Source organism: Mesoplodon mirus (assembly GCF_964341445.2).
Source record: "Mesoplodon mirus genome assembly, chromosome: 5".
NCBI classification, from domain to species: Eukaryota; Metazoa; Chordata; class Mammalia; order Artiodactyla; family Ziphiidae; genus Mesoplodon; species Mesoplodon mirus.
In genome coordinates this window covers 156,595,037-156,611,014 of record NC_138980.1, presented here as the reverse complement: position 1 = coordinate 156,611,014, position 15,978 = coordinate 156,595,037, and the positions used below count along the sequence as shown (strand labels likewise).

The window sequence follows — 15,978 nt, the reverse complement described above, 5'->3', positions numbered from 1 at the left end:
GGTTATGGGTAAGTTACTTAATCTCTTTGTGCCTTACTTTCCCCATCTACAAAGTGAGGATAATCATAGCATGACTAATAGGGTGCTTTTAAGGGTTAAACAGACGACAGTAATGTGACTAGATATGATTAGATCGTGTCTGACATATAGCTAGCACTCAGGAAACAGTAACTTTTGTTGCCGTTGTTGTTGCTTTATGGTGTCCTTCTCTAGCTCTGAGGCTGGTTAGTTTTCTTGAAAGCATATCGTTCTGGGATTAAAATGGTCATGGGTTTTAGCCAAGGCATAAAATTGGAGACAGAATTTGGGACCCTCCCCTCACTTCCCTCTCCTGCAGGCAATCTACTTACCACATGTTTGAAATGGATTAATCTCACACTTAGAGGCGGTAGACTGGTTGCTCCTTGGGGTGGGCCTATAAGATGTAAGGTCTCCTGACACTTATGGATCATAGCTGTCAAGCATTGACCTCCAGCTTCTGTGAATGCTCTGATCTCTGGCTCTGAAATGACTTCCTTCTAACTTCTGAATTACAGTTAGATGTGACTGTCTTGGGCCATCCATCATCCCAAACCTGCCTTGCTCTGCTGGTATAATTACCCTGCTCCTTTTCTACAGTTCTTTGCTAGTATGAAAGACAAATCACTTGTGCCTTTGAAGAGCACATGCTACATCTTTACCCCTCTCTTCTCCAAGAGTTTCACGAAGTCAAACTTTTTGCCTGAGGACAACCACATGATAACATGTGAAAGAACCATGTCAGTTCATCACCACTGCTGGAAAGCTGTTTGGAAACTCATGCCAGGCTGACATAGACTGGTAGCATCCCTTTTATACCTGAGGAACACTCACTCTGAAATAAATAGCCTGTCAACCATACTGGAAACTAAATTCAACAGATGATTTTAGGGCCCGTGGCATTTCATCACAAGGGTTTTGCCAATTTTAGGCAATAAAGAATTAGCAGCATACACTAATATCTCACTTCCCTCCGTGTTCCTTGCTAAGAGAAGGTTTAAGGATTCTTAATGAATATCCCCTAGCAAACACCTTGGAAAAGAAAATTAGAAAGATCCTAACTAGTGCACATGCTAGCAGTTTCCTTTGCTTCTGCATTACCTGGATCCACACTGACTCATTGGTGGGACCTGTGGCCATCAGTTTCTCCAGGTCTCCTTTCCTGTCATATTGAAAGACGGTCCCTGCCAGCTTGTAGTTCCCATTCCACTGGATAATAAATCCTCCATTGAGGTAATATTTTTCAGGGTCTTCACTCCTGATGGCCAGAAAGTTTCCAGCTCCCTCAACCTCCATTACCCGTATGTCCCTGGCTCCTTTCGGAATCAGCCCGATGTCAACATAACCTAAGGAGAGAAGAGAGGCATGCAAGCTTAGCTGAACACAGTCTGTTTCTGATGCATCATGCATCCTCTTCCCAGCATCTCCATCAGTTAGTGCCCTTGCCTTCCTGCTGGGTGATTACTGGGACTGGCAGATGCACTAATTACGGGGAACTTTCAAAGCTTGGCCATGAGTAGAATTCTCAGGAGCCTTGTGACTCATTATGTAATCAGTTTTATGAGAGGAGAGGTGAAATAAATGCCGATTGAACTCTGAACCTTTTGTGGTTGATCCATCATTTATTTTTCTGTGATTTTCTGTTGACAGTTCAAAATGTTACAGCCCCTAGACAGCTTCCCATTAGCATTTCTGCTTCCGCATTTGTTGCTGCTATCAGATTAATCTCCCTAAACATTGCAGTGGCTACATCCTTTCACTCATCCTCATTCTAAAGACAGACTCTTAGAAGTAATTTAATCATAGCTTAAATTCATTAAGAGAATTCTGGAGGGAATCTTGGATTGATTGCCACCTGGCGCTCTTGAATACAGCTTGTGATGAGAAACTCAACTCAGAGCACAGCTTTTTATATTGCTGGACAATTATATTCATTAGAAAGGTTTTTTTTCACATTTTTTTTATGTTTTGATGAAATATAAACTTTTGCTGTTCTCATGTGTTCTAATCCAACATTCTGAAAAAGCACAGAGGACATCTATTTAAAGACCATGATCAATTCTAGCTACAGTCTTATCCTTGCTTATCGGTTGTTACCGTAGGAGACCCACTGGGGAGAAATGGAATGAACACCTAATGGCTGCCTCTCTTTGCCAGGCTCTAGGCTAAGCCCTTTATGCATTCATCCTGTTTATGCTTCAAAAGAGCCATCATCTCATAGCTGTGATAGAATGGAAAGATGCTGGGGCTGGCATTGAGCAAGGAGTACTGAGGCATGGGAGTCAGACATCCGATTCTAGTTTCTGCACTGCCAAGAATGAGCTCCATGATGTCCATTGACTTACCTAACTTCTTTGAATGTCATCTGCACAATGAAGGACATTGAATGAGATGAGAGCTTGAATGAGATGATGTCTGACATCCCTCCCAGCTCTACTAATCAATTATTTTGATCTTTTCTAAGCTAAATGTTCTCTGTTCCTTTACCTTTTCCATACAAAACTTGATTTTAAGACCTTGATCATTTTCTACTGGATATACACTAAGGTTTTTTTTTTTTGTTTGTTTGTTTGTTTGTTTGTTTGTTTGTTTGTTTGCGGTATGCGGGCCTCTCACTGTTGTGGCCTCTCCCGTTGCGGAGCACAGGCTCCGGACACGCAGGCCCAGCGGCCATGGCTCACGGGCCCAGCCGCTCCGCGGCATATGGGATCCTCCCAGACCGGGGCACGAACCCGTATCCCCTGCATCGGCAGGCGGACTCTCAACCACTGCGCCACCAGGGAGGCCCTAAGTTTTTTTTTTGACTAACAAACACACCCTCATCTCTGTCACCTAAAAGTGCCCTGACTGCTCTCTTTCCCTCAGACATTAACATAGCATGGGATCCTGGGAGTCAAAACCCACATCTGGCCAGCAGGAATGATTTAGTCAGAAGCTGAGTACAGGCCACAACCTCAGCTCTATTTTTTCGAACTGGCAGCTCCCATCCAAAGGAGTGAAGTATGGGGCCTGAAGTACTTGATTAAATTCCACTGGGTCCTCACACACTTGCCTGAGACAGCTGATTGAAACTATTAAGTTACAACTAGCTCAGGGAATATATTTAATCACATGTAATTGAGGGTGATGCAATTGCTTAAAATGCCTTTGGAGCATTGTTCCCTGCAGCATAGCAGAGCTTCTCATAGCAGAGCTCACGCATAAAGTCAACTAGCATTAAAGAATATGGCAACCACCATATGCTTTGTTTAAAAACAAACAAAAAACCAAGCCAAAACAAAAAACAGTGAGAACTAGATGAGAAAAACCCAAAAGAGTTTGCCTTTTATCTTCCACTTAAGAAAATCTAAAATTAGAAATATTTTGTGTAGATTCTGTCTTATCAAAAGGCGAAGTACATCAAATTTAAAATAAAAGCTTTCATTGAATATAATTGCTGCTTCCGGACAGTTTGTAGAAAGATGTAAACGGAGGCAGCTTTAGCCATGAGCAAAAGCAATACATATTTGTAATATATTTTTGCAAAAGAATATCTAAGAGGAACCCAAAAGATAAAATTGTGGTGTTTGGAGTCAAAAAGAACCATAACATAGCCACCAGACTCCTTTACACATGACAAAATAACCCACAATAGAGAGGAGTATAAAATGAAAAGTAAAAGTTTCCATTTCCCTCCACCCAGAGTCCTATGTCCCAAAGATAATTACAGTTAACAGTTCCTTGGATTCTCTTCAAAAACCTTTCTTTTCATGTATAAACACACATACACATACTTTTTTAAACAAGTGAGATCATACTATGTGAACTATTTTAACTATTGCTTTTTAAATTTAATATAGCTTATATATCTTTCCACATTTTTTAGCATTTCAACAACTGCCAAAATGACATAAACCCATTTATTTAATAAGCCAACTGTTAATGGACATTTAGGTGGAAGGGAGTGACCATCAATCTCTTTATCTATAAAATGAGGAAACTGAGTTCCCAAGAGAGGAAGAAATCTATGCTACATCACACAGCCACACACACAACACACACACACACACACACACACATCTATAACCAGGCTTTGCTAACCAACACCTAATACAGCGTTTTTAATGAAAAAATGTGATAGGTAGAACAGAGATGAAAAAAATCCCCTTGAATATCTCATCCTCATGGGTCTTCTTTACAGAAATGAGAATCATAGTAAAAAGTTGTAGGGGGTGAAGGGTTATTGAGACATTCATTCTATGTCAAGGTCAGATTCTCAGGGCTGGTAAGAATATCTCCAAAGTATTAAGAACGATGAATATATTCATTCAGTAAATCACTTTTCTTCCATTTTCCTCAGTAAACACGATTCTTTTGCACCAGTATTGGGGGAAGTGGAAAACATAATCTTGACCTCAAAGAAGGAGCCCCTAGGGCCATGGAGACCACCTGGAGAAACCATCCCATTACTGAGTCTTGAACACCTTGAGCTAAAAGAATATTCAGGGCCTTTGAGGACGGAGCAGAAGACCTGCCTCACTTCTGAAGACATATCATAAGAGTGACAATGGATTATTGGTGCTAATGTGCATCTTATTCAACTATTCTAAAAAAAGGATTTACCCACTGGCATATTCGGTTTCCAGTCTGTCACTTCAAATAAAAATGTGTTTATAAAGAGGTCATACTATTAACCCAGGCAATTTAACTACAACTACCAGCTTGTCTTTTTTTTAAAAAAAAAATTTGTGCTGTCAGTGTGTGGCAAGCAAGACAATCCTCACTGCAGGCCAAGATGTCATGGTTTCTGTGAGGGGCTCCTGGGAAAGATAGATCCATCTTCTGAAGCCTGGCTTGACAGCAGTGACACGTTGCTGTCTGGTTCAGATCCAAAACTGTATTTGACCTGCTCACAAATCACAGGGAGGAAGAGCTACGTACAAATACATTCGCCAGGCAGATGTACTGAGAATTAAACTACCCTGGATCTGGAGTTTTAGCCTCCCTTATTTCAAAAGAGTGTTGTAAGGGGCCTGGAGTCTTGGAACACACTGTGAGCAACCATAATCCTCTTGCTAGAAACCAGTGGAAACATAGCAGAGGGAATAGACACCGACAGGGGCTTCCTGACCCTAAATGCTTCCTCACAGCCCTGAGCCCTGGAGGTCTTTCAGCTCTTTTGATGGGAAAACTCCTGTGTAATATGTCCAGTCACTCTCCCTACCCCTTCCAACTCAAGGTTTCCTGGAAAGCATGACATAGGACAGTCTCCAAGTAAGGTGGTATTTTGGTAAACATGGTTTCAAGAAAGCCATGTCATCTCTTATCATTATGTCCTACCTTCTGCCTCTGATTCTGTCTCTGGAATGTTTTCTTATATGATTCTCATCCCCTTTACATGAACTTCTTTAGTTCAGGCCCTTATCTCCTGAACCTGGGTTAATGTTTGGGTTCCCAGCACTGGGCTCTCCTATTCTGGGCAATTTTGTATGTTGCTGGCAAACTAGTCTTTCTATGACACTGACCTCCTCACGTCATTCACCCTCCCTAAAATCTTAGAAAGGTCCCTATTTTCTCTTGAATCTACAGCAAAGAAATTGAACCTTATGGAACAGCCTAGGAGCAACTTTGAGTCATGAAGCCGTATCATTTCTTCCTAAAAGGGTCTCATGTCCCACCGCCCAGACTTGTATAGACCCTACACCCACACTGCGGCCACAGCCCGCCGACCTGTGCTGTGAGTGTTCTTAATGGGTTCCATTCGTTCATGATCATTTTCATTTTGTCACAGAGCCTAGGGAGCTGCAAGCAAAACCAGAACATGCCTCATTGTGGGATTAAGATGGTAATTTTAGCATAATTTGTAATTGTTGTTAATTCCTAACTCTATATGAATTTAATCTTTTGACCATAAAGATCAGTGGCAGAGTCTAGGGAGCTACAGCTGGAAGAACTAAGCACCTAAACACACAGAATCCATAAGTAGATGGGATCCAGGTCGTCAGGTACACACATAATTCCAGGCAGCTGCTGCTTTTACTCCATTTCAGCAATCTCCTATTCTAAAGATATGGATACTGGCAGCATGAGTTGAAGAACAGGGACATTCTGTGTCTTTCCTCTGCTTTTTAGATTATAGATTTTTTTTTCAACATGCTGAATTGATAAAGTGAAAAATTGTATGTGAGGTATATCAGACAGTGGAAATTGAATTAACTTCTTGTGCCAAAAGACTTAAAATTACTATGTGCATCAAACCTACTCAATAGATATACAAATGTATCATTTAAAATATAAAATTAAAGGTGAATTTTATATGGTAACTGTTCTAGTTCCACAAAAAGATTTCAAACAAAAGTTGAGCACATTCTGGTTATGATGAAATAAAAGAGGTAGGAATCAAGGCTGGTGGTTTGGGCACTAAGTGATGCAGTTGGTCGTAGGAGAGTTCCAGAATGCTCAGAGAATGTGGTCCCTTGTTCCCAGCATCAAAACAAAACAGGCCAGTGTGAATAAGACCAGGATTTGATTCAGTGGTCAGAGGGCCTGGCATTGGTGAGGTCTAGAGAAGCCAATTAAGGCCAGAGGAGTCTAGAGGGGTAGTTTTAGGAAGTCAACGGATTAAGTCCAAATTTTGGTGATGTGTGCTAGGGAAAAATAGGTCATTTAATGACCACACCGGATACTCAGGGGCATACTCAGTAACTTCATCCCAGGTGTTAAGCAAGTCTAGAAGGGAGGTGCTCCACTATATCTCACTTCCACCTTAGGCATCACCCCAGCCCCAGCGTGGGATACTGCCCCATCCCCTCTGGCTCTACCTGGGTGGTGCACCCTGGCCACCCTATTTCCGGCACCTGAATTCCCTGGAATTTAGAGAATTAACAACCAGATCTGCCCACCTCCCCAAAGCAGCGTCAAGCAATGACTAGTGGGAGCTGGTGTGTACTGTCTCAACGCCTTCCCTCCTGGGCGGGAAAACTTTGGAAGTACAACTTCTACACTGGCTCCTATATAATAACTGGCTTAATGACACTCCCTTTCTGGCTGCCTTCCTTTCTCTGTTTCACTGCCTCCAATGCCCTACTGGTGTTTCCCAGGATTCTCCAACCTCCATACAAACTAATGGTACCTGAATTCTTGTCTCAGGGTATTTCTTGGGGAGGAGGGGATGAGGGGGACTAAACTAAGATGCTCTCAGTTGTCTTCATTACCTCCAGGCCTAACTTAGCCTCCTCCCAAGACGCCTTCAGCAACTGCTGGTGCCAAGGGATCATGGGAACTGTCTTCACTGAAGACAGTCTGCAGGGTCACAGCTGATTTGGGATGAGGATGGGCTCTGCTTGCCCTGAGGATTATCAGCAGCCCAAAGCTGCACAAGGAAGAAACCTCGAAAAAGGTAATCATGGGAAAGGAATAGTGCGATGTGAGTAAGAAGGGCGTGTTAGGTGGGAGAAGCCACCTGGAGAGCCTTAAGGCACCATTGGCTGGGACTCCCTTACAGGGAGGAACTGGGAATAAGAGCAGATTGAAGCAACCCTGCTTCGCCTCTCCTCTGGTCCTGGAGCTACACCCCGACTCCTCTGCCTTTAAACCCACTGTTGGCTTCTCTGCCCTCAGTTACAGAACCCGCTCCTATGTCTGCATCCTCCTCAGCCAGCTTTTCATCTCTTCTCTCCCCCAGGTCTAGGTCCATTGGCCTTCAGCCCTGGATCCTCTCCAAGGATCACACTCTTAAGCCTGGTCCTGTGCACAGCCACTAAGCCATCTTTGATCCCTAGTGCAACGTGATGCTTCCTGTAATTGCTTAGCATTCAACCCCTTTCCTAAAACTGCCAAAGAACCTTCATCCCTTTGTAGTGAAGGTTATACCCATTTTGAATTCTGTGAAAGTCACAATCTGCTTAAAACGAGTAACACTCCATCTTGACCTTCATTCTCAGCCCCCTCCCACCTCAATTATTTATTTGTTTATTACCAGATCCTTCTTTCTGTTGAAACACCTTTTTCACAGTCTGACAGGCTGAGCCATCCCCAAGGCACACACCACAGCGATCCTCCGTAGCGTTGGAATCGATCTCATAGTCACAGCCGACCATCTGCGGGGAAGAGAGGTTGAGGACGAATGACACAGGCAAGAGAGGCCACATCTGCCCTGGACTTTTGACTCCTCCTTCCCCCCCTTTGCTCTGGATGAGATTGTGGCGGGGGCAGTTACGAGATAAATGTTTCCTCTTCCTCGTGGTGGCCAGAAGAATACCCAAAGCACCCACTGATGCTAAAGGAAATACTTGCTTTGAGGGGAAAGAGGTACACACTGAATGCATCTGTAATTTCCCCTGAGTGAGAGGCAGAATTGAACACACTTCCAAAAATGGAACCATGAAAATGTCTTGGAATCATTGTCGGTGGAGCAGCAAATCCCTTTCAGATGTGCAAACCTCATGCCCCCTCCTCTCTAATGAGATTCCCAGGGATGATGGAATGACTCTACTTATACTTAGTTGTTCATTCCCTTTACTGGGGATGTTCTCTCTGGTTCCTGTCTGAACTGGCAGCCCTGGGGGGAAAACCTGGCTTCATGCTGGGACCATTCCAGTCCCGTGAGGGATGAGATCTCGGACCTGCAGACCCATCAGCAGATCCTTTGGAGCCTCCTATGACCCCAGCCCCACCACCTGTCACATGTAGCCATATCCCAACCATCCTGACCTCCTTCCCTCCAGCTGCAGAGTAGGAACTGGTCATTTCTCCCCTGAGCCAGGCCTAATCTTGTTCCTGTGCTCTGGACCTGACCACTTCTCAGTGTTCTGTCCATTGGTCCTCCCAAATCATCATCCTTCCCTCTCCACTGGTTCCTTCTCCTCCACCCCCCAATACGGCCAAGCCTTTCCCATCCAATTCCCATTCTGGAAAAGGAGAGTAATTAAACTTGGGGTGTTTGGTAGCATCAAATACCAGAGAATCGTTAACACCCAGATGGAAAGTCATGGAAAACACGTGAACTTCCACTGAAGTCTTCGTTCCTTGCTCTCTTCTATGGCCTATATTCCTTAACCACATTTCAGTGGTAGAAGAAAGAGGAAAAACTACACCATATTATATATTTTTTAAAATTTTTATTTATTTATTTATGTATTTATGTATTTATTTATTTTTGGCTGCGTTGGTTCTTTGTTGCTGTGTGGAGGCTTTCTCTAATTTCGGCGAGTGGGGGCTACTCTCCTTTGCAGTGTGCGGGCTTCTCACTGTGGTGGCTTCTCTTGTTGCGAAGTACAGGCTCTAGGCACATGGGCTTCAGCAGCTGTGGCTCGCGGGCTCTAGAGTTCAGGCTCAGTAGTTGTGGCACACGGGCTTCGTTGCTCTGCAGCATGTGGGATCTTTCCAGACCAGGGCTCGAACTCGTGTCCCCTGCATTGGCAGGTGGATTCTTAACCACTGCGCTACCAGTGAAGACCCTACACCATATTATATTAACTGGATTTTTCTTTTCTGTTTGGGAAGAAGAATTGTGCCCAGGTAGTTTTTTCCTCTCTCTCAAAGATAATTTCCTTTCTTATTTTAAAGCCACCTCAAATCGACTGAAAGGAAGAACCATTTAGGTCTTTAAATACACCCTCCCTCCACCTTAATTCTAAACAGAGAATTAAGGCCCACAGACAAAAAATAGCACCATTACTCAGGTTAACCATGTCTAACTTCCTTTAGATGCAAAGACGGTGCTACTTGACCCAGTTGGGAAAAATAAACTGCTAAGAGATTTAAAAAACTTAATGACACTAATCACAATGGAAAAGAAAGAAATTGTCTGGATGTGTGCCTTCACTGGTTATAAGCAAAGTGCCAACCCGTCACAAGTGATATGTTTACGTCAAGCTTGAGCATCCCCTAATAAGCTGACTTTTACAAATCCTATTCTCAGTGACCGTCATTCCTTCACTGATTTGGAACCAGCCAGGGAAACATACTTTGCAACATACTGAAGTGCTTAAAAAAAATCTCTAGCAAGAGGGGATGGATAAAAAATGTGAAGGAAAAAGGAAAGAAAGCCAGAAAAACAAATACCTTGAGCCCATCTTTCTCCCCCAGCAATATTTGCCTGCATCCCTGAGGGGCAGGGGCAGAGAAGGAAACACACACACCCCAGTAGGCTGGCCCACAGCATAGTGAGTGGTTCTTGTAGAGACTTCACCCTTCTGTTCCTCCATCATCTGCGCACAACACAGTCAACACCGAACTGAGTACATAACCGAAGGCCTAGGACGGCAGAAGCCCGTCCTCCTTGCTATACAGAAAATGTAAGGCTCTCAGGGGAAAATGAACAGACATTCCTCTCTTCCACATCCTGTGCTCTGGCAACAGGGCCACAGCAATACTGTCTTTCTGCCTTCAGCCGGATCAGAGGGGCTCTGATCCAGTATGGCTCTCCTCCGATGTACCTCTAAGGAGGCCAGATAGCCTCCCAACAGGCTGCATTTCTTTTTAAAAAAAGAAAATCCCTTTAATTTCCTATCATTATTTCTTTCTTTAAAAAACAGCTTTCTTGGGGGTGTAGCTGATATATAAAATACTACACATATTTAATTTTATAATTTGTTGAGTTTGGACTCGTACAAACACCTGTGAAACCATTGTCACAATCAAGGCAATAGACCTATGTATCAGCTCCAAAAGTTTCCTTGTGTCCCTTTTGTGTATGTGTGTGGTAAGAACACCTACCATGAGACCTACCCTCGTCACAAAATTTTAAGGGCACAACACAGTGTTGTTAACCACAGGCAATACGTTGCACGGCAGAGCTCTAGGACTCATTCATCTTGCATAAACGAAACTTTATACCCGTTGAACAGCAACTCTCCACTGTTCCCTTGACAACTACCATCCTCTTCTCTGCCTCAATGAATTAGACTATTTTAGATTCTTATATAAGTGGAATCCTGTAGCATTTATCCTTCTGCGACTGACTTGTTTCACTTAACATAACGTTCTCCAGGCTCATCCATGTTGTCAAAATATCAAGATTTCCTTCTTTTTTAAAGTTGAGTAATATTCCATGGTATGTATATACCACATTTTCTTTATCCATTTGTTGATGAACATCTGGGTTGTTTCCATCCGTATATTGGCTAGTGAATAATGTTGTTATGAACACGGGAGTACAGATGTCACTTCAAGATCCTGATTTCATTCTCTTGGATATATACCCCAGAACTGGCATTGCTGGGTCATATGGTAAAAATTAAGTATTTTTAATTTAATTAAAAAATAAATATTTTAATTTAATTAAAATAAATATTTTTAATTTTTTGAGGAATCTCCATACTATTTTCCATAATGGCTGCACCACTGTACATTCCCACCAACAGTGCACAGGTTTTCAATTTCTCCTCATCCACACCAATACTTATTATCTTTTGTGTTTTGGTAATAGCCATCCTAACAGGTATGAGGTGATATGTCATGAGTTTCACTTGTATGTCTCTATGTTTAATGATGTTGAGCACTTTTTCATAAACCTGTTGGCCATCTGTATATCTTCTTTGGAGAAACGTCTATTCCAGTCCTTGGCTCATTTTCTAAATCAGGTTATTTGTATTTCTGCTGTTGAGCTGTAGGAGTTTCTCATACATTTTAGGTATTAACCCCTTATTGTATATATGGTTTGCAAATATTGTCCCCCATTCTGTAGGTTGCCTCTTTATTCCGATGACTATTTCCTTTCCCATGCAGAAGCGTATCATCAATTCTTGACCCTGCCATTTGAACTGAAGAGCATCCTATCTTGAGTATTACTTAGAGAAGTCAGGTCCCAGTCTTTCACTAGGCTTTCAGCCCTACATGAGTGAATAAGTAATACGTATTCTTACCAGTTATCATTTCTTCCTTATGAGTTTTACTGTTTTACTTAGTAAATTCTCAAGTAACTGAGGACTGAAATACCAACTGATGCCTTGACCTAATCCACTTAGAATGTCGTCATTTCTTTCTACAGTCCCTTGGCAAAGGTAGAGACTGGAAAGATGTCTGGTTTCAAGAGGAGATTCATTCCCAGCTAATGAAACTTTAGTGTGAAGATAATGCCAGTTATGCTTAACTGAGAAGAAGAGGTAAATGATATTGTCCTTTAATAAATGGGACAGCAGCAATAATGCTTTCCTCACCATAATTTTAAGGGCCAAGAGATAGGATGTGACCTTCTAGAAAGACATCTGGCCCAGAGAAATTGATTTTGGGGTGTTCAGTCAATCACTGAGATGGCCAAAATGACCTTGAGAGAGAACAAAGAAGGTTCAGGAGAGTTTCTGAGAGCAATGAGAAGGGGAGCTAACTTAGGGCAGGTAGGAAGATTGTCGAGTAAGGTTAAGGACTCGGCTGGGGTTGAAGACACTGACTTTGTAAGGGCACACATTCACGAAGTTGAATTATTATTTTAAGAAGTGTATAGTAGACTGCTTGTAAGAACAAAAAATCATTGTGGTTGGGTTGGTCAGAATCAGGGTCCTGGGGAAAGAGGCTGACGGAAGGCTGAGAGGAGAAATCTAGGGGATGGCTGATGTGCTAGTTCAGGGCATCCAGGCTGTTTGGGGAAGAAATGAAGCCAAAGCTTTGCTGACTGGGAGAAAAGGGACAAGTGAAGGAACTGAAAGTCAAAGGTTACCAAGAGAAAGGGGTGAGCAAGTTGGATGGTTAGCAGCCTGTCTTAAGACAGCAGGTAAGACTGCAGAGCTGGGACAGTTGGAAGAGGGGTGGGAATATCTGCTCATATATTTAAAAGCTTACTGCATGTTGTACTTGTGATTAAAAAAGGAAAGGAGAAAATAACTTAACTGTAAATACCACTTTACTTAAAAATCTTGGCCTTGTGTAGATACAGTTAAGTAAATGAAATAGTAGAAAAAAATTCAATAAATAGAGAAAAAGCAGCTTAGGATTTCAGGACAAGTTAAAAAATTGGGGGAGGGGCACAGACAGATACTTCCTAAAACAAATTCAGTTCTGATCAACGATCGATAATTTCCTCAACAACAAAATCTGCAAATCTATGATGCCAAAATGTTGGCAAATATCGTAATTTCCAAATAGACAGCTAAGTATATGAGTATAAGCAAATACAAGTATTTATAGGAATATAAGCAAATATTTTCATATCCACAAAGAAGATGAATTAGGCACATATATATTTTTTTCTGATGGTGTAACTTTTTATTTCAATACACGTTCAATTCCCTTTGAAAAAACTGTGGTAAATGAATAAGAAGACTAACAAAAGCTGAAAATAACTACAATCTAGATCTTTAAAAGATAAACTGTATTTAGGCTATTAAGGTAAACTTGATTTGACATATTTTTTTCTGCTTAAAAACTTAACTCAGTGTGGTGTAGACAGAAAGTAATTAAAGCTTCTAAAAGGCCTTAACTGGCATCCAGAAAGAAAAAGGCAAGCTGAGAGAATTTGGCTTATTCTATTAAGCTGATTTAACTGGTTTCAAGAGAGATACCCAAGACCCCTTAAGTTTTGTTCAAAATATCTGTTTTTTCCATCACAAGCTAAAGATACTGTCTCTATGCATGCAAAGGTATTTAGGTCTAAAAGATAAGTTTAGCATCACATTCATTTTTTGATGACTAAAGTTCTCAGCCCTAGCAGCATATGGCAATCACCTGAGGAGTTTTAAAAATACCAATGCTGGGCTTCCCTGGTGGCACAGTGGTTGAGAGTCCTCCTGCCAATGCAGGGGACATGGGTTCGTGCCCCGGTCTGGGAGGATCCCACATGCCGCGGAGCAGCTAGGCCCGTGAGCCATGGCCGCTGGGCCTGCGCGTCCGGAGCCTGTGCTCCGCAACGGGAGAGGCCACAGCAGTGAGAGACCCGCGCACTGCAAAAAAAACAAATAAAACAAAACAAAACAAAAACAGTGCTCAGGACCAAATCACAGCTACTCTGAATTAATAGGGTGGAGATAGAGCCAGGCATCAGTAGGTTTTAAAAGCTTTCCAGCTGATTCTAATAGGCAGCCAGGCCTGAGAACCACTGTATTAAATGGCAATGGGGCTGTTTGGGCCTAAATTAGCTAAATAAACTTTTTCCTGCTCTAGGGAACAGGTCTAACCTAAAATATATTAATTATTTTTGGCTCTTTGTAGCTACAGTGGTAATTAGTGTGTCAGGAAGAGAATTCTGCCTGAGCTCTTTCCAATTTAGAGTCTGATTATGGCTTGTTGTTAGCTCACTCAGTCCTGGGAATCATCATGTTGCCTCCTGTGCCTTGGTCACTACTGGAATAAGTCCACCAGTAACTGCAGGGTGATAAATTCACCTTCCCAGGGTGCTAACAATTTATGGGCAGGAGATTTTCATGGCAACAATTTGGTCCAGTGGAAAAAACTGTGATAATTATTTGCAAAAACAAATAAAATATATTAAGTGTTTATTGTGTGCCAGGGGCTCTGTTAAGGGCTTAACCTATATGACCTTATTTAATTTAAAATATGTTAATATCCCAATTTTATGAAAGATAACTGAGTCTTAGAAAGATGTATAGAGTTATACAGCTAGGAAATAGTGGTATTGGGTTCATATTCTAGAGCCTGAGCACTAAGCCATTATGCTTTACTAATAGTTAGTTGAGTATTTGTATATAGTTTCTTTTTTCACTGATTAAAAACACCTTCTCTTTAAACTGAGATTTATGCCTGAGCGTTGGATCACAAAACTTGTTCATCAGTTCCTTGCAAAACAGACTGTGAGCAATGGGGATAAATTATTCAATGTTTGTACACATAAAAGCATTAAAAAATCAGATCTAAGTACTTTATATAAAGGCAGAATTTTTTAATGGAGTCAATGTGAAAAAGTTAAATCGAAATCAGAAGACCTGGTTTATAACTACCTGTCATGCCATCTCTCTTCCTAAGGAGCTCATGTTGGTGACCAATGGAGAATGAAATGTCAAAATGCTCTATGAAAAACACTATACAATTATTAATTTCAGTTTTTCCTCAAATTTAACTAACTCTGTTGGCAAGTAACCAACAAACAATTCAATACCACTGAAATAATCCGAGTTGCCTTTTCCTAGTAATTCCTCCTTTAATTTGGTTCTTCTTCAACTTGACCCAGCTTCATGCCTAAAATAATATCACAGAGCGCATCAACAGATCAAGAAATGAAGACGACAGCAGGAGGACGTTCAGTTCCTAACGGTGATTTTGATGAACACTGAAAAGTCTTGTCTCACAGACCATATAAAAATACCAGACCACATGCAAATACCGCGAAAGCAAAAGATTAGCACATCTGACTTCCAGAATTAATAAAAATCATGGTTTTATAAAGTTGTAGATTAAGGAAACATACCCAATACCTTACATATGCCATTAATACAGACATTTCTGCTGTTGCCGCCTTCAAAGCAAGGGGTACCATCCGTGACAGCATCCAGCATTTTCTCGGAAAACTGGCCATCTATGGGTCGGCAGTAGAGCTCACAAGGACGTGCTGAAGTGAAAGAGAGACAAATCCTTGCAAGTTAGCTTTCTTGCTCAGCACCCTTCCCCCAGGATTTTGTATGTATGAATCCCCTAGTGTCATTCATCTGGAGATTCCCATCTTTTACCTTTCTGTGACACATGCTGTAATGCAATCTTCTTCTTTTAAAGCATTTTACAACAAATTAAACCTGGAAGATTGCTTTAAAATGCTACGCCTTTTGTTACAAACGATGAGACCTTTCAATCCCATGTTGAACTGTGCTTATAAAAATAAGGGAGTGAGCATCTGGAGTTAACCTAGAAAATAAGTCATAGCAACCAGTGATGCAGGACTCCAGACAAGCATCATGTTTGCCTGTTATTTTGCAGCAGAGTAAGCAGACCGCCAGGGGAGATGCTCCCGTGGGGCCAGCTCATTACTAACACCACTGCCACTATCATAAACCACCCCCAACAAATATTCTCCCTTGTTCTCCTCAAGTCCAAGAA

The 15,978-nt window shown here is 41.8% G+C and overlaps 1 protein-coding gene across 1 annotated transcript in view; it reads right to left on the bottom strand.

The window, feature by feature from the left end:
* The window catches only part of ADAMTS12 (ADAM metallopeptidase with thrombospondin type 1 motif 12), a 399,145-nt gene that overhangs the window by 117,215 nt on the left and 265,952 nt on the right, over positions 1 to 15,978 (bottom strand). Inside the window, 3 exon segments of the mRNA XM_082622837.1 lie at positions 1,120 to 1,364; positions 7,976 to 8,096; positions 15,363 to 15,496. Of these exon segments, the coding sequence (XP_082478963.1) occupies positions 1,120 to 1,364; positions 7,976 to 8,096; positions 15,363 to 15,496 (500 nt within the window).